The sequence below is a fragment of the Nerophis ophidion genome, linkage group LG16, assembly GCF_033978795.1.
Source record: "Nerophis ophidion isolate RoL-2023_Sa linkage group LG16, RoL_Noph_v1.0, whole genome shotgun sequence".
In the NCBI taxonomy this organism is placed as follows: domain Eukaryota; kingdom Metazoa; phylum Chordata; class Actinopteri; order Syngnathiformes; family Syngnathidae; genus Nerophis; species Nerophis ophidion.
This window is the reverse complement of record NC_084626.1, coordinates 45,066,850-45,084,267: the sequence shown is the minus strand read 5'-3', so window position 1 is coordinate 45,084,267 and position 17,418 is coordinate 45,066,850. Positions and strand designations below refer to the sequence as shown.

The following is a 17,418-nucleotide window of genomic DNA, read 5'->3' as shown; positions in this document are numbered from 1 at the left end:
ACATATGCTCAACTCATGTTTAATTTAGTACAGCATTTAGGAAGCCTGTTGTGGATTTTCATTATGTGAATGCTGTATTTTTATCAACATGTGATAGCAGGGACCCTGCCATTCAAAACCAGGCTGCTACATTACTAATGATTAATGTAACTATCGCTGAAAAAAATAGTACAATAGCAATAGGAGAGACTATTCATTCCTGAACACCATGCAGTTTATGTAGGCTTTATGATGCAGTTACAGTATTATATCAGCTATCAGAGACAGCTTCAGGAAACTCTTCATTTAACATGGTGTCGTTTTTTTTGCTGCTTCAACATAGCTCAATCAACACAGAAAAAGGTAAAGTGAAATAACTCAGTTGTTTTCTGTAGGTCAATAATGCTTGTCTTTCTCTCAGACAGACTGGGCTTTGCTGTACGTAACAAACACACACGCACAATGAGCTAACGTTACGCTAAAAGCTAATTACCACCATGTTGAACTCTAACCTATAATAATAATAGTTCACCCCTATACAATATCCAAGCCGTAATACTCTACTGTGCAATACTATCCTTCGGGTGCAATACGTCCGACACTGATTGTTATTTATTACTTCGGTAGTCTTGTCTTGTTCTGTATATTTTACAGTATTTTGTATTTCTATTGCAGGGGTAGGGAACCTATGGCTCGCGGGCCAGATGTGGCTCTTTTGATGACTGCATCTGGCTCTTGGATAAATCTGAACTGACATTGCTTAACATAATAAGTAATGAATAGTTCCACTTGTATTCACAGTGTCAAAAAACTTTCAAAATATAAAACATTCTCATGCATTTTTATGTTCAAGAAATTGCGTTAATGGTATGAAGTAATTTATTTATTGTTGGTTAGTGTGGGTCTTGCCCTTCCGGGGGTTCTTAAGACCACCAAGCACCAACACGAGAGCCTGTTTTAGGGTTACAATATTGTTTTATTATTCAATAAGTGCCTATTCAATAAGTCTCTAAGTTGCTTTCCAGCAATTGTCTTTTTCTCTTTCGTTCTCGCTCACGCTCTGGCTCCAGCCTCAACCCCGTCTCTCCTCCTGGCTGCTGCTTATAACATTGCAACAGATGATTAAATAACAAGGCCCAGGTGGGCCGTCTACGCACCTGTCGCTGATTTCGAGGCCGGTCCTGGCAACACCCTACTTCGCTGCAGGCCCACAGGCCACGCCCCCCTCCACAGTTAGCTTCAGAATAACAATGTTATTAAAAAGAATAAGAGACCTATTTTACTCTACAAATGTTGGTCTTACTTAAAAATGCCGCGTTTAGTTGTTTTTAATGTTAAAAAAAATATGACATGGCTGTTGCGGAAATACATTTTTAAATATTTGGCTTCTTGGCTCTCTCAGCCAAAAATGTTCCCGACCCCTGTTCTATAGTGTTTTGTATATTGTACAGGATTGCTTATTATTTTTATTGGATAATAGTCTGTTTATTTCAATTGTTCGTTTTGTCCTTTATTACCTCTTGTGTAATCTATTTTACCCCATATTTGTTCCCACTACTGCACCTTAAGTTGGAGTCTTTAATCTCGTTATATGCACATATAATGACAATAAAGTCCATTCTATTCTATGCTAATTAGACTGCGAGCGAGCTGAGTTGCCGCTTATGTTTCTAGAAGGTCAACGGGCTCATAATGATGTTACTAGTAGTGGACTGGGAGGTGTTTGTTATAATTTGGGGAGAGTCCGCTGCCTTATGCTCACCTGCTAAATACCTGTCTGCTCACCACATCGTCGCTCCTCTCTGCCTGTCTCTGCCGTGAGCACTGACTACATGCGCTCTGAATACGCACTGCTGATTGGCTGTTACTGCTCTGCGTGTAACCAATCAGATGGTTCTGTGGGCGGGACAACGCTGGGTCCTGCAGAGATGTACTGACAGAGGCAGAGGCAGAACTAAGCTTGTTAAAGGTGAACATTATCACAATTTCAAAAGGGCTAAAAACAATACAAATCAGTTCCCACCGGCTTGTTGTATTTTTTTTAAGTTTTTTTCTAAATTTTACCGGTCCCGGAATATCCCTAAATAAAGCTTTAAAGTGCCTTATTTTCGCTATCTTCGAAACCATTATCCATTTCCCTGTGACGTCATACAGGGCTGCCAATACAAACAACATGGCGGTTACCACAGCAAGATATAGCGACATTAGCTCGGATTCAGACTCGGATTTCAGCGGCTTAAGCGATTCAACAGATTACGCATGTATTGAAACAGATGGTCGGAGTATGGAGGCAGATAACGAAAACGAAATTGAAGAAGAAATTGAAGCTATTGAGCGAATAGCTATTGACGCTATTCGGCCATAGCGTGGGTGTGCCTAATGAAGTGGCCCATAGCATGGCTGCCTTATTAGCATCGCCGGTAAAATGTGCGGACCAAACGATCAGGACTTTCGCATCTTGTGACACTGGAGCAACTTAAATCTGTCGATTGGTAAGTGTTTGTTTCGCATTAAATGTGGGTATCTAGTTTCAAATGTACATACAGCTACCGTAAATAGCATGTTAGCATCGATTAGCTGGCAGTCATGCCGTGACCAAATATGTCTGATTATCACATAAGTCAACAACATCAACAAAACTCACCTTTGTGATTTCGTTGACTTTATCGTTGCAAATGCATCTGCAGGTTATCCATACATCTCTGTGCCATGTCTGTCTTAGCAACGCCGGTCAAATGTGAAGACACTCTGGTACATTCAATGGGGGTCTGGCGGCAGATTTCTTGCCAGTGGTGCAACTTGAATCCCTCCCTGTTAGTGTTGTTACACCCTCCGACAACACACCGACGAGGCATGATGTCTCCAAGGTTCCAAAAAATAGTCAAAAAAAACCCGGAAAATAACAGAGCTGAGACCCGGTGTTTGTAATGTGAAAATGAAAATGGCGGGTGTGTTACCTCGGTGACGTCACGTTCTGACGTCATCGCTAAAAGACCGATAAACAGAAAGGCGTTTAATTTGCCAAAATTCACCCATTTAGAGTTCGGAAATCGGTTAGAAAAATACATGGTCTTTTTTCTGCAACATCAAGGTATATATTGACGCTTGCATAGGTCTGCTGATAATGTTCCCCTTTAAGACTTTAGCATAGGCGGCAACAACAAAGCGCTGCGGGAAACCCTGCTATTGTTGTTAAACTGATATAAACTCATCACGTCTCTTCTTGTGCAGTTTCCCCAATAAGCAGAAGAGCAGTGAGTCTTCACCTGCCCTCCACATGTCCCTGGGCAGCAATCTGTCAGAACTGGACCGCCTCCTGTTGGAGCTCAACGCCGTTCAGCAAAGCACGCCTTCCTTCCCCACAGAAGGTCTGACCATTACCTCTCTCACTTTGACATGATCCCCAAACTTTGACATGCAATTTGTTTACGTTTGCCTGGACAGAGGAGGCAGCTCCGCCTCTCCCCGCCAGTACCGTGGTGCGTAGTTTTCAGGAAAACGGCGTGTCTGTGGCATCGAAGCCCTCGCCGCCGGACTTGGAGAAGCCCAAACGCAGCGCGGCAGCTCAAAGACCGGAGGACGCGCGACCAAGTGTGGCGAGCCTTCTGGATGAGCTGGAGAGCTCGGTGCCCTCCCCCATGTAGGTGTGACGTCGGTCACGGCCCCACGAGACACGGTTGTGACCGGTTCAATTCCTCCCACAGTCCGACTCCCCTGGTGGTCTCGGAAGGACAAGAGGAAGCGCCCGCACAGCAACAAGCAAGAATGTCCGCTTCCTCTGCTACTCGAGAGCTGGATGAGCTGATGGCCTCCTTGTCCGACTTCAATGTGAGTACTTTTTCTCTTTTTCAGGGCTTGTGCCACCCAAGTGATGCATGTGGCAACGTTTCAGTCCTGACTTTGGTTTGAAAGGAGAAGCAGTTGCAGGAAAAAAAACAAAAAACAACATTTATTAGCGTCCAGTGGGAGGGAGAAAGCACGTTTTCAAGTAATACCATATTAGCTAATGCATGGTGTGCATACCATAGGGCTGGGCGATATGGCCTTTTATTAAAGGGGAACATTATCACAATTTCAAAAGGGTTAAAAACAATAAAAATCAGTTCCCAGTGGCTTGTTGTATTTTTTGAAGTTTTTTTCAAAATTTTACCGGTTTCGGAATATCCCTAAATAAAGCTTTAAAGTGCCTTATTTTCGCTATCTTCGAAACCACTATCCATTTCCCTGTGACGTCACACAGTGCCGCCAATGTAAACAAACAATGGGAATACCACAGCAAGATATAGCGACATTAGCTCGGATTCAAACTCGGATTTCAGCGACTTAAGCGATTCAACAGATTACGCATGTATTGAAACAGATGGTTGGAGTATGAAAGTATTGAAGAAGAAACTGAAGCTATTGACGCTATTCATAGCCATAGCATGGCCGAATAGCTGCGTTAGCATCGCGGGTAAAATGTGCGGACCAAACGATCAGGACTTTCGCATCTTTTGACACTGGAGCAACTTAAATCCGTCGATCGGTAAGTGTTTGTTTCGCATTAAATGTGGGTGGAAGGAAACGTAATATAGTTGCAAATGCATCTACATGTTATCCATACATCTCTTTAGCACCGCCGGTAAATAGCATGTTAGCATCGATTAGTGTAGCATGTTAGCATCGATTACTTGGCAGTCAACATCAACAAAACTCACCTTTGTGATTTCGTTGACTATCGTTGCAAATGCATCTGCAGGTTATCCATACATCTCTGTGCCATGCCTGTCTTAGCATCGCCGGTAAAATGTGGAGACACTCTGGCACATTCAATGGGGGTCTGGCGGCAGACACTTTGGCATCTTGGGGCCAGTGGTGCAACTTGAATCCCTCCCTGTTAGTGTTGTTACACCCTCCGACAACACACCGTCGAGGCATGATGTCTCCAAGGTTCCAAAAAATAGTCGAAAAAACGGAAAATAACAGAGCTGAGACCCGGTGTTTGTAATGTGTTGAAAATGAAAATGGTGGGTGTGTTACCTCGGCGACGTCACATTCTGACGTCATCGCCTCCAGCGCGATAAACAGAAAGGCGTTTAATTCGCCAAAATTCACCCATTTAGAGTTCGGAAATCGGTTAAAAAAAAGATGGTCTTTTTTTGCACCATCAAGGTATATATTGACGCTTACATAGGTCTGCTGATAATGTTCCCCTTTAACATCTCGATATTTTTAGGCCATGTCACGATACACCATATATATCTGGATATTTTGCCTTAGCCTTGAATGAACACTTGATGCATATAATCACAGCAGTATGATGATTCTATGTGTCTACATTCAAACATTCTTCTTCATACTGCTCCACAAACCACGTTAAACCCAGATTCCGAGTTAACAAAGGTCTTAACTCATTCTCTTTCTATGCCGCATCAATACGGAATGCACTCCCAACAGGTGGAAAAGAAAGTGCATCTCTATATTCCTTCAAAAGGGCTCTAAAAGACCACCTCCAGGCAACTACAACCCTAGCCTAACCCCCTATCTCACCTCCCCGGATTGCAAATAATCAAATGTATACACTTGTTCTTAAGCTTTCCGATCTCTCTATGTCCACTACTTACTGTACATGTCCTACCAAGTCAGACCAGCACTGTTTCAATGTCCATTTCTCAGATGATAGAATTGTTGAAGACTGAAGTATGCTGAGAGCAACCCAACCTTTTATTTCAATCTACTTCACCTGCTTTCTCTCTTCTCTCTATCACCTTGTACGTCTTTGTTTGTTTGTACATACTCCACCTGCTAGTCCGGCTCTCAGCTGTCAATGAACCAAGAAGCCCCAGACCCCTCTGTGGTCCCCTTTGACCCTCCGTCCACAATTACCCGTAATGACTCATCCGTGGATGTTGATGTAACATCTAGTCACACCACACCCTCCTCTACCCCTGTTCCGCTGGAACTTCACATCGACGAAGACGGTTGCACAACCCCTACCTTTTCAGCTGCTTCCCCGGTTGTGGTTACCTCATCCAGAAAGGCAAATAGTGGCTATGTCACCTCTGAGATCTCGCGTGTGGAGAGTCTCAGTGTTTCTAGTAACCCAAAGCAACCCAGTATCTCTGCCAAAGAAGTCTCGACTAGTAAAGCCTCGAGTCAAGTTGGTGCTTGTTTAGTGGATGTTTCCAAGACACCAAGTTCATTTATTGTGTCCAAAAAGTCCACTGCCACTCTTAAAACTAAAAGTACCAGCCCGGTCTTTCAACTAAGTTCCAGTCCAGTACCTGCAGGTCATAGACAAGACACACTTGAAAAGAATAAAAGTCCAATACCACCAACAACAAGTCCAGAAACATTGCCAAAGTCAACTAGCCCAGTAACCGTTCCAATATTGTCAGGTCAGGTTTCAAGTAGTGCAAGTCCTGTGACTACTTCTAGTCCCGAAACAGTTCCTAAGAGTCCAGTGTCATTTCAAAGACTCCCAAGTCCACTTCCGAAGATTGCTAGTCCTGTGACTGTCCGCAGAGACTCGAGTCCAGTGTCATTTCAAAGACTCCCAAGTCCACTTCCGAAGATTGCTAGTCCTGTGACTGTCCGCAGAGACTCGAGTCCAGAGACTTGCCCTAAAAACGTGAACCCACTCGTACTTCCCAAACTTCCAAGTCCAGCAACCATCCGGAAGAGTGAAAGCCCAGCTCCCAAAAGTCCTGCCATAGTCACCAAAAAGACTTACACTGTCGCAGACCCTAGTAGTTCCAGAAACTCCCCCATTTTACTGTCGGCCGTGTCATCAAAAACCCCCTCTTCCCCTCCTACTAAAAAGCAGCGGAGTGAAATCCTGAACTTGACGTGGCCCTGCCGGGAGCCTTTGCTGGATAATGCCCTGGATCAACTTTTAGCACCGGATGACACCCAACAGCCCGCCCCCGTCACGCCCGGTGACGAGGACAAAGCGTGGGACGAAGACGATGGCAGTTACCCAGATGTGAGCCGAGAGGGGACCCTAACACCCACGACCGAAGCCAGTTGGATGGATGAGTGCTTCACCCCCTCCACCTGCCCGGGGACACCCGATGCGACGCTGGACCTGCCGACCCAGCAGCCATCCGCCGTTGAGCGTTTATCTGCGTGCGGCCAAGTAGGAGACACGGCATCCTCCACTCCCAAAATAAGCTGGCATTAAAGTTGCATTTGTTGGACCTTTTGTGGGCTTTCCATGTTGTGTGGGGGTTACGGTCCAAACTCCTGAAAGAAGCTTATTTTGGGAGTGTAGTTTTGGGGAAGGTGACATGGGTGTGGTATGATGCATGGTGTGTCGCCCGCATATGAACCGCAAAAGGCTTTTAGGCAGAGATCTGCTTCTTGTGCTGAAAGAATTGCTAACAAGATGTCTGTGCACGCCCTGACTTGCCTGAGACAACGTTGTTTTGTTGGTCCCGGGGCTCACCTGGGATGTTGACGCAATGATGCAGACTTTGAGATTCAAACTTCCTGGTATGTTTCTCTATGAAGAACTAAGAACCTGAGTTTGCCCAACCAGTCTACATGTGCTTTGTGGACTTGGAGAAGGCATTCGACCGTGTCCCTCGGGAAGTCCTGTGGGGAGTGCTCAGAGAGTATGGGGTATCGGACTGTCTTATTGTGGCGGTCCGCTCCCTGTACGATCAGTGTCAGAGCTTGGTCCGCATTGCCGGCAGTAAGTCGAACACGTTTCCAGTGAGGGTTGGACTCCGCCAAGGCTGTCCTTTGTCACCCATTCTGTTCATAACTTTTATGGACAGAATTTCTAGGCGCAGTCAAGGCGTTGAGGGGTTCCGGTTCGGTGACCGCAGGATTAGGTCTCTGCTTTTTGCAGATGATGTGGTCCTGATGGCTTCATCCGACCAGGATCTTCAGCTCTCACTGGATCAGTTTTCAGCCGAGTGTGAAGCGACCGGAATGGGAATCAGCTCCTCCAAGTCCGATTCCATGGTTCTCGCCCGGAAAAGGGTGGAGTGCCACCTCCGGGTTGGGGAGGAGACCCTGCCCCAAGTGGAGGAGTTCAAGTACCTAGGAGTCTTGTTCACGAGTGAGGGAAGAGTGGATGGTGAGATCGACAGGCAGATCGGTGCGGCGTCTTCAGTAATGCGGACGTTGTACCGATCCGTTGTGGTGAAGAAGGAGCTGAGCCGGAAGGCAAAGCTCTCAATTTACCGGTCGATCTACGTTCCCATCCTCACCTATGGTCATGAGCTTTGGGTCATGACCAAAAGGACAAGATCACGGGTACAAGCGGCCGAAATGAGTTTCCTCCGCCGTGTGGCGGGTCTCTCCCTTAGAGATAGGGTGAGAAGCTCTGCCATCCGGGAGGAACTCAAAGTAAAGCCGCTGCTCCCCCACATCGAGAGGAGCCAGATGAGGTGGTTCGGGCATCTGGTCAGGATGCCACCCGAACGCCTCCCTAGGGAGGTGTTTAGGGCCCGTCCAACCGGTAGGAGGCCACGGGGAAGACCCAGGACACGTTGGGAAGACTATGTCTCCCGGCTGGCCTGGGAACGCCTCGGGATCCCCCGGGAAGAGCTAAACGAAGTGGCTGGGGAGAGGGAAGTCTGGGTTTCCCTGCTTAGGCTGTTGCCCCCGCGGCCCGACCTCGGATAAGCGGAAGAAGATGGATGGATGGATGGATGGAACCTGAGCATCGAAAACACACTTTACTCTTAAAGGGGAACTGCACTTTTTTTATGTTGCCTATCGTTCGACATACTTATGCACTGTTAAAAAAAACTTCTATTACTACATTATATATACTTCCAGTGTGTATATTGTTCATATTACTTATAGTTATGAAGGTGTCTGTTACTACATTGCGGTGTGTATATAAAAGTTGTTCTAGAGCAGGGGTCACCAACGCGGGCACCAGGTCGCCCGTAAGGACCAGATGAGTCGCCCGCGGGCCTGTTCTAAAAATAGCTCAAATAACAGCACTTACCAGTGAGCTGCCTCTATTTTTCAAATTGTATTTATTTACTAGCAAGCTGGTCTCGCTTTGCTCGACATTTTTAATTCTAAGAGACAAAACTCAAATGGAATTTGAAAATCCAAGAAAATATTTTAAAGACTTGGTCTTCACTTGTTTAAATAAATGCATTTATTTTTTTACTTTGCTTCTTATAACTTTCAGAAAGACAATTTTAGAGAAAAAATACAACCTTAAAAAGGATTTTAGGATTTTTAAACACATATATCTTTTTACTTTTTAAATTCCTTCCTCTTCTTTCCTGACAATTTAAATCAATGTTCAAGTAAATTTATTATTTTTATTGTAAAGAATAATAAATACATTTTTATTTAATTCTTCATTTTAGCTTTTGTTTTTTCAACAAAGAATATTTGGGAAATATTTCTTCAAACTTATTATGATTAAAATTCAAAAAAATTATTTGTCTTTGTTAGAAATATAGCTTGGTCCAATTTGTTATATATTCTAACAAAATGCAGATTGGATTTTAACATATTTAAAACATGTCATCAGAGTTCTAAAATTAATCTTAATCAGGAAAAATGACTAATGATGTTCCATAAATTATTTTTTCAATTTTTTCAAAAAGATTCAAAATAGGTAGTTTTTCTCTTCTTTTTTTCGGTTGAATTTTGAATTTTAAAGAGTCGAAATATATTTATAAAAATATTTATCTCTTTCTATATATATTTATATTTATTATATTTACCTTTTTACCTTTTAAATTCCTTCCTCTTCTTTCCTAACAATTTAAATCAATGTTCAAGTAAATTATTGTTTTTTATTGTAAAGAATAATAAATAAATTATATTCAATTCTTCATTTTAGCTTCTGTTTTTTCGACGAAGAATATCTGTGAAATATTTCTTCAAACTTATGATTAAAATAAAAAAAAAATGATTCTGGCAAATCTAGAAAATCTGTAGCATCAAATTTAAATCTTATTTCAAAGTCTGTTGAATTTCTTTTAAATTTTTTGTTCTGGAAAATCTAGAAGAAATAATGATTTGTCTTTGTTAGAAATATAGCTTGGTCCAATTTGTTATATATTCTAACAAAGTGCAGATTGGATTTTAACCTACTTAAAAATTAATCTTAATCAGGAAAAATTACTCATGATGTTCCATAAATTCTTTTTTTATTTTTTTCAAAAAGATTCAATTTAGCTAGTTTTTCTCTCCATTTTTTTCGGTTGAATTTTGAATTTTAAAGAGTCGAAATTGAAGATAAACTATGTTTCAAAATTGTATTTTATTTTTTGGGGTGTTTTTCTCCTCCTTTAAACCAGTGGTCCCCAACCTTTTTGTATCCGCGGACCGGTCAACGCTTAATAATTTGTCCCGCGGCCCGGGGGGGGTGTCCTTTTTTTTTCTTTTTTTTCCTTCTTTGTCATGAAAAATGGACGTTTTTGTCACGAAAAAGGGAGTTTTTTTGTGGTTGGTGCACTATTTGTAAGTGTATATTGTGTTTTTATGTTGATTTAATTAAAACATTTTTTTTTTTTTTTTTTTTTTTTATAATTTTTTTTTCTGCGGCCCGGTACCAGTCGGGCCACCCGCGGCCTGGTGGTTGGGGACCACTGTTTTAAACCGTTCAATTAAGTGGTTTTTTTCATCATTTATTCTCTACAAAAAAACCTTATGTAAAAGGAAAAAAAATGTACGGCGAAATGACGGACAGAAATACCCATTTTTTTATTTATACATACATTTATTTATTAAAGGTAAATTGAGCAAATTGGCTATTTCTGGCCATTTATTGAAGTGTGTATCAAACTGGTAGCCCTTTCGCATTAATCAGTACCCAAGAAGTAGCTCTTGGTTTCAAAAAGGTTGGTGACTCTGATCTAGAGGGCTTTCCAATTCTTTTATTTAAGCATCTTTTATCATCCTAAAAAAGACTTGTGTGTTCTTTTCTCTCACAATGATCGTGAACGATAGGCACGATTCCGACCAAAGTACAGTTCCCGTTTGGCACGTGCGAGCTGCTTTGCAAGCATTTGGCGATGGATCTGTATTGTCTGGACTCTCCGGCATGCCGTGCCTGACTTACCTGCAGCGAGTGGATTTGAGTGGCAAAAAAAGAATTTGATTGGATAACTGCAAGATGCAAGAGTGTTATTGATCGCCCCTCCTGTGCTTGAAGCCAAAACACGGAATATCTGCTAAAAGCCCCGGCCTTGACTATGGTCTGCTCTGCAGCTGAAGTCGGTCATACGCCGCACCAAAGAGACGGCCAACGTGCACCCCATGTACCGGGACGGGGCGGTGCGGCGTAAAATGGGACCCATTATTGTCAATAAAAGCGCCTCGCAAGATCAGCTCATCGAGGAGCTGCAGGGGAAGCTGGGAATCGGCCGGGTGGAACGGCGCCGTAAGCAGCGCTCCGACGATTGGTTGACGGAGGGCGTCATCGTGATGTCGAATCCACAGAGAACACGGGAGGAGAGGGCCCCCCCTCCTGTGGATAAGGTAGAGCTTCCAGGCACATTGCTTCCTCGCTTGCTGGCATTTCTTCTTCCCTTTCTTACTTTCTCTGCTCTTCCGTTCCTGTTCTCATCCCAACTGTGCAGATCATCATCCCGCCCGACTCGCCCGTCCCTCAGAGAAAAGTTATCTGTCCGCCAAAGTCCCCGCCGGCCCCCAAAAGTGTGCCCCCTGTAAAACAGACACCGCCGCCGCTGCCTCTGCCGCCTCCGCCTCCGACCCCTCCGCCTCCCCGGGAACCGACCCCTCCTCCTCCCAAGGAGCCCACTCCCCCCCCAAGGGAACCCACACGGCCTCCCGTCCTGCTCCCCCCGTCACCCAGCCCTCCTCCGCCCAAACCTGTCACCCCACCTCCGCCTCCAAAGGTGTTTCTATCAGTGGGCTGTCAGACCGAGTATGACCCCCTCTTCCCACCGATGCAGGCATGGATCTCCTCTCTTTACTCTTACCTTGCACTCAAATCCAGTTACAGTCCTGGTCAAAAGTTGACATACAAACCCCGTTTCCATATGAGTTGGGAAATTGTGTTAGATGTAAATATAAACAGAATACAATGATTTGGAAATCCTTTTCAACCCATATTCAGTTGAATATGCTACAAAGACAAGATATTTGATGTTCAAACTCATAAACTGTATTTTTTTTTTGCAAAAAATAATTAACTTAGAATTCCAAAGTAGTTGGGAAAGGGCATGTTCACCACTGTGTTACATCACCTTTTCTTTTAACAACACTCAGTAAATGTTTGGGAACTGAGGAAACTAATTGTTGAAGCTTTGAAAGTGGAATTCTTTCCCATTCTTGTTTTATGTAGAGCTTCAGTCGCTCAACAGTCCGGGGTCTCCGCTGTCCTATTTTACGCTTCATAATGCGCCACACATTTTCCATGGGAGACAGGTCTGGACTGCAGGCGGGCCAGGAAAGTACCCGCACTCTTTTTTTACGAAGCCACGCTGTTGTAACACGTGCTGAATGTGGCTTGGCATTGTCTTGCTGAAATAAGCAGGGGCGTCCATCCTGCTCAAATGGCAGCATATGTTGTTCCAAAAGCTGTATGTACCTTTCAGCATTAATGGTGCCTTCATAGATGTGTAAGTTACCCATGCCTTGGGCACTAATGCACCTCCATACCATCACACATGCTGGCTTTTGAACTTTGCGTCGATAACAGTCTGGATGGTTTGCTTCCCCTTTGGTACGGATGACACGATGTCGAATATTTCCAAAAACAATTTGAAATGTGGACTCGTCAGACCACAGAACACTTTTCCACTTTGCATCAGTCCATCTTAGATGATCTCGGGCCCAGAGAAGCCGGCGGCGTTTCTGGATGTTGTTGATAAATGTTTTTTGCTTTTTATTGTAGAGCATTAACTTGCACTTACAGATGTAGCGACAAACTGTTTTTAGTGACTGTGGTTTTCTGAAGTGTTCCTGAGCCCATGTGGTGATATCCTTTTGAGATTGATGTCGGTTTTTGATACAGTGCCGTCTGAGGGATGGAAGGTCACGTTCATTCAATGTTGGTTTCCAGCCATGCCGCTTACGTGGAGTGATTTCTCCAGATTCTCTGAACCTTTTGATGATATTATGGAGCGTAGATGTTGAAATCCCTAAATTTCTTGCAATTGCACTTTGAGAAAGGTTGTTCTTAAACTGTTTGACTATTTGCTCACACAGTTGTGGACAAAGGGGTGTACCTCGCCCCATCATTTCTTGTGAAAGACTGAGCAATTTTTGGGAAGCTGTTTTTATACCCAATCATGGCACCCACCTGTTCCCAATTAGCCTGCACACTTGTGGGATGTTCCAAATAAGTGCTTGATGAGCATTCCTCAACTTTATCAGTATTTATTGCCACCTTTCCCAACTTCTTTGTCACGTGTTGCTGGCATCAAATTCTAAAGTTAATGATTATGAGTTTGAACATCAAATATGTTGTCTTTGTAGCATATTCAACTGAATATGGCTTGAAAAGGATTTGCAAATCATTGTATTCTGTTTATATTTACATCTAACACAATTTCCCAACTCATATGGAAACGGGGTTTTTGTACACTGAGCGGCTGTCAATCATGTGACTAATGAGGTGCTAACACCTCCTCTATAAATGACTCTTAATAAGGCCAAACTGGATATAGTGAAGCATTGAATCAATAACCTGGCATTTTTAAAAGGGTAACTACACTTTTCTTGGGTTATTTTGTCTGTAATTCACAACCTTATGAGAGACAAGAACACGTGTTTTTTTATGCATCATTACTTGTGAAAAAGTGTTTGCTTACAACAGAAACAAGGAGTCATCATGTTTATTATGTCCATAAACCCGATAAATAATCATCCAAAAACATTCCATTTGCTGACCTGAATATGAACCAGGTATCAGTGATATTGTTCTAAGTGTTTACATTAAGGACCTACAGGAGTGGTCAAAAGTTTACATACACCTGTAAAGAACATCATGTCATGGCTGTCTTGAGTTTTCTACAAGTCTTTATTTTTTAGTGATAGTGGGATTGGAGCACATGCTTGTTGGTGACAAACATGATCAAAATTAAAAATGTGACCCACTCGATGGACAGTTGTGCGTTTGGTCCAGCTGGCCTGGAATGTTTTTTTTTCGGTTTATTTGGGTAAGCACTCAGTTTATGCCAAAATAGCTCGGCTTCAAGCTTTGAGTCATGCTGACATCACTCTCTCGGCTTTTGTCTGCTCCAACGCCTCACTCTTCCTTCATGCTGGCTCCCGGAAGCAGTTGTTCAGCCTCGGTATATTCGGCTTCAAAAAGATAAGGTCGTGAATCCTCATTTGTCCAAAAATAGTCGTCTTCGTTGTCTATTACTAAGTCAAGAGAATGTTTTTTTTTTATGCATCATTACTCGTGAAAAAGTGTTTGCTTACAACAGAAAAAAAGGAGTCATCATGTTTATTCCGACCATAAACCCGATAAATAATCATCCAAAAACATTCCATTTTTGCTGACTTGAATATGAACCAAGTATCAGCGATATTGTTCTAAGTGCTCACATTAAGGAGCTACATACATACACCTATCTGTGTTGGCCCTGCGATGAGATAGGCGCCAGCGCCCCCCGCGACCCCAAAAGGGAATAAGCAGTAGAAAATGGATGGATGGATGGATGGATGTAAAGAACATCATGTCATGGCTGTCTTGAGTTTTCTACAAGTCTTTATTTTTTAGTGATAGTGTGATTGGAGCACATGCTTGTTGGCGACAAACATGATCAAAATTAAAAATGTGACCCACTCGATGGACAGTTGTGCGTTTGGTCCAGCTGGCCTGGAAGTTTTTTTTTCCGGTTTATTTGGGTAAGCACTCAGTTTATGCCAAAATAGCTCGGCTTCAAGCTTTGAGTCATGCTGACATCACTCTCTCGGCTTTTGTCTGCTCCAACGCCTCACTCTTTTTTTCATGCTGGCTTCCGGAAGGAGTAGTTCAGCCTCAGCATATTCGGCTTCAAAAAGATAAGGTCGTGAATCCTCATTTGTCCAAAAATAGTCGTCTTCGTTGTCTATTACTAAGTCAAGAGAATGTTTTTTTTTTATGCATCATTACTCGTGAAAAAGTGTTTGCTTACAACATAAAAAAAGGAGTCATCATGTTTATTCCGACCATAAACCCGATAAATAATCATCCAAAAACATTCCATTTTTGCTGACTTGAATATGAACCAAGTATCAGCGATATTGTTCTAAGTGCTCACATTAAGGAGCTACATACATACACCTATCTGTGTTGGCTCTGCGATGAGATAGGCGCCAGCGCCCCCCGCGACCCCAAAAGGGAATAAGCAGTAGAAAATGGATGGATGGATGGATGTAAAGAACATCATGTCATGGCTGTCTTGAGTTTTCTACAAGTCTTTATTTTTTAGTGATAGTGTGATTGGAGCACATGCTTGTTGGTGACAAACATGATCAAAATTAAAAATGTGACCCACTCGATGGACAGTTGTGCGTTTGGTCCAGCTGGCCTGGAATGGTTTTTTTTCGGTTTATTTGGGTAAGCACTCAGTTTATGCCAAAATAGCTCGGCTTCAAGCTTTGAGTCATGCTGACATCACTCTCTCGGCTTTTGTCTGCTCCAACGCCTCCCTCTTCCTTCATGCTGGCTTCCGGAAGCAGTTGTTCAGCCTCAGTATATTCGGCTTCAAAAAGATAAGGTCGTGAATCCTCATTTGTCCAAAAATAGTCGTCTTCGTTGTCTATTACTAAGTCAAGAGAATGTTTTTTTTTTTATGCATCATTACTCGTGAAAAAGTGTTTGGTTACAATGGAAACAATGAGTCATCGCGTTTATTCCGACCATAAACCCGATAAATAATCATCCAAAAACATTCCATTTGCTGACCTGAATATGAACCAGGTATCAGTGATATTGTTCTAAGTGCAAAGTCTTTATTTTTTAGTGAAAGAGCAGGGATCAGCAACCCAAAATGTTGAAAAAGCTATTTTGGTCCCAAAAAAAAAATTTACTTTGGAGCCGCAAAAAAATGAAAAGCCTTCCATAAGTGATATAATGAAGTCCACACATGATGTATTTGCTATATTAGCCTACTATCAAAATGACTTTAAAAGTCTTATGCAAGTGTTACAATGAAGACAACACAAGATTCAAGTGTCTATATTAGCCGACTTTTATTTTTACAACATTGGAAAACATTAGTAAACCTTCTCAGAGGGTGAGATAACTCATCTAAATCAGTGGTCCCCAACCACCGGTACCGCGCTACAGAATAATTTTTTATTTTTTTATTCTATTTTTATTAAATCAACATAAAAAACACAAGATACACTTACAATTAATGCACCAACCCAAAAAAAACTCCCTTTTTCATGACACAAAAAAAAAAATTAAGAAAAAACTGGTTTAAATGTAACTTAGATATTGATTTTCACTATTTAAAAGCGCTATATAAATATACTTCACTTCACTTCACAATACTACCACTACCATGCTTGACGGTAGGTATGGTGTTCCTGCGATTACAGGCCTCACCTTTTCTTCTCCAAGCACATTGCTGGGTATTGTGGCCAAACAGAGCATAATACTACCACCACCATGCTTTGCAGTAGGTATGGTGTTCCTGCGATTACAGGCCTCACCTTTTCTCCTCCAAACATATTGCTGGGTACTGTGGCCAAACAGAGCATAATACTACCACCACCACCATGTTTGACAGTAGGAATGGTGTTCCTGCGATTACAGGCCGCACCTTTTCTTCTCCAAACATATTGCTGGGTATTGTGGCCAAACAGAGCATAATACTACCACCACCATGCTTTACAGTAGGTGTGGTGTTCCTGCGATTACAGGCCTCACCTTTCCTCCTCCAAACACATTGCTGGGTATTGTGGCCAAACAGAGCATAATACTACCACCACCATGTTTGACAGTAGGGATGGTGTTCCTGCGATTACAGGCCTCACCTTTTCTCCTCCAAACATATTGCTGGGTACTGTGGCCAAACAGAGCATAATACTACCACCACCATGTTTGACAGTAGGAATGGTGTTCCTGCGATTACAGGCCGCACCTTTTCTTATCCAAACATATTGCTGGGTATTGTGGCCAAACAGAGCATAATACTACCACCACCATGCTTTACAGTAGGTGTGGTGTTCCTGCGATTACAGGCCTCACCTTTCCTCCTCCAAACACATTGCTGGGTATTGTGGCCAAACAGAGCATAATACTACCACCACCATGTTTGACAGTAGGTATGGTGTTCCTGCGATTACAGGCCTCACCTTTTCTTCTCCAAGCACATTGCTGGGTATTGTGGCCAAACAGAGCATAATACTACCACCACCATGCTTTACAGTAGGTATGGTGTTCCTGCGATTACAGGCCTCACCTTTCCTCCTCCAAACACATTGCTGGGTATTGTGGCCAAACAGAGCATAATACTACCACCACCATGTTTGACAGTAGGGATGGTGTTCCTGCGATTA

At 42.9% G+C, this 17,418-nt stretch overlaps 1 protein-coding gene across 2 annotated transcripts in view; it reads left to right on the top strand.

Annotated features, from left to right (window-relative positions):
* The window catches only part of LOC133535456 (paxillin-like), a 79,400-nt gene that overhangs the window by 39,603 nt on the left and 22,379 nt on the right, over positions 1–17,418 (top strand). The window contains exons 4-9 of one of the 2 annotated variants that reach the window (XM_061875305.1): positions 3,211–3,347; positions 3,424–3,619; positions 3,684–3,807; positions 5,768–7,096; positions 11,158–11,427; positions 11,529–11,864. In XM_061875305.1, the coding sequence (XP_061731289.1) occupies positions 3,211–3,347; positions 3,424–3,619; positions 3,684–3,807; positions 5,768–7,096; positions 11,158–11,427; positions 11,529–11,864 (2,392 nt within the window). The remainder of the gene's footprint in view (positions 1–3,210; positions 3,348–3,423; positions 3,620–3,683; positions 3,808–5,767; positions 7,097–11,157; positions 11,428–11,528; positions 11,865–17,418) is intronic. The other variant, XM_061875306.1, reaches the window with a different exon arrangement.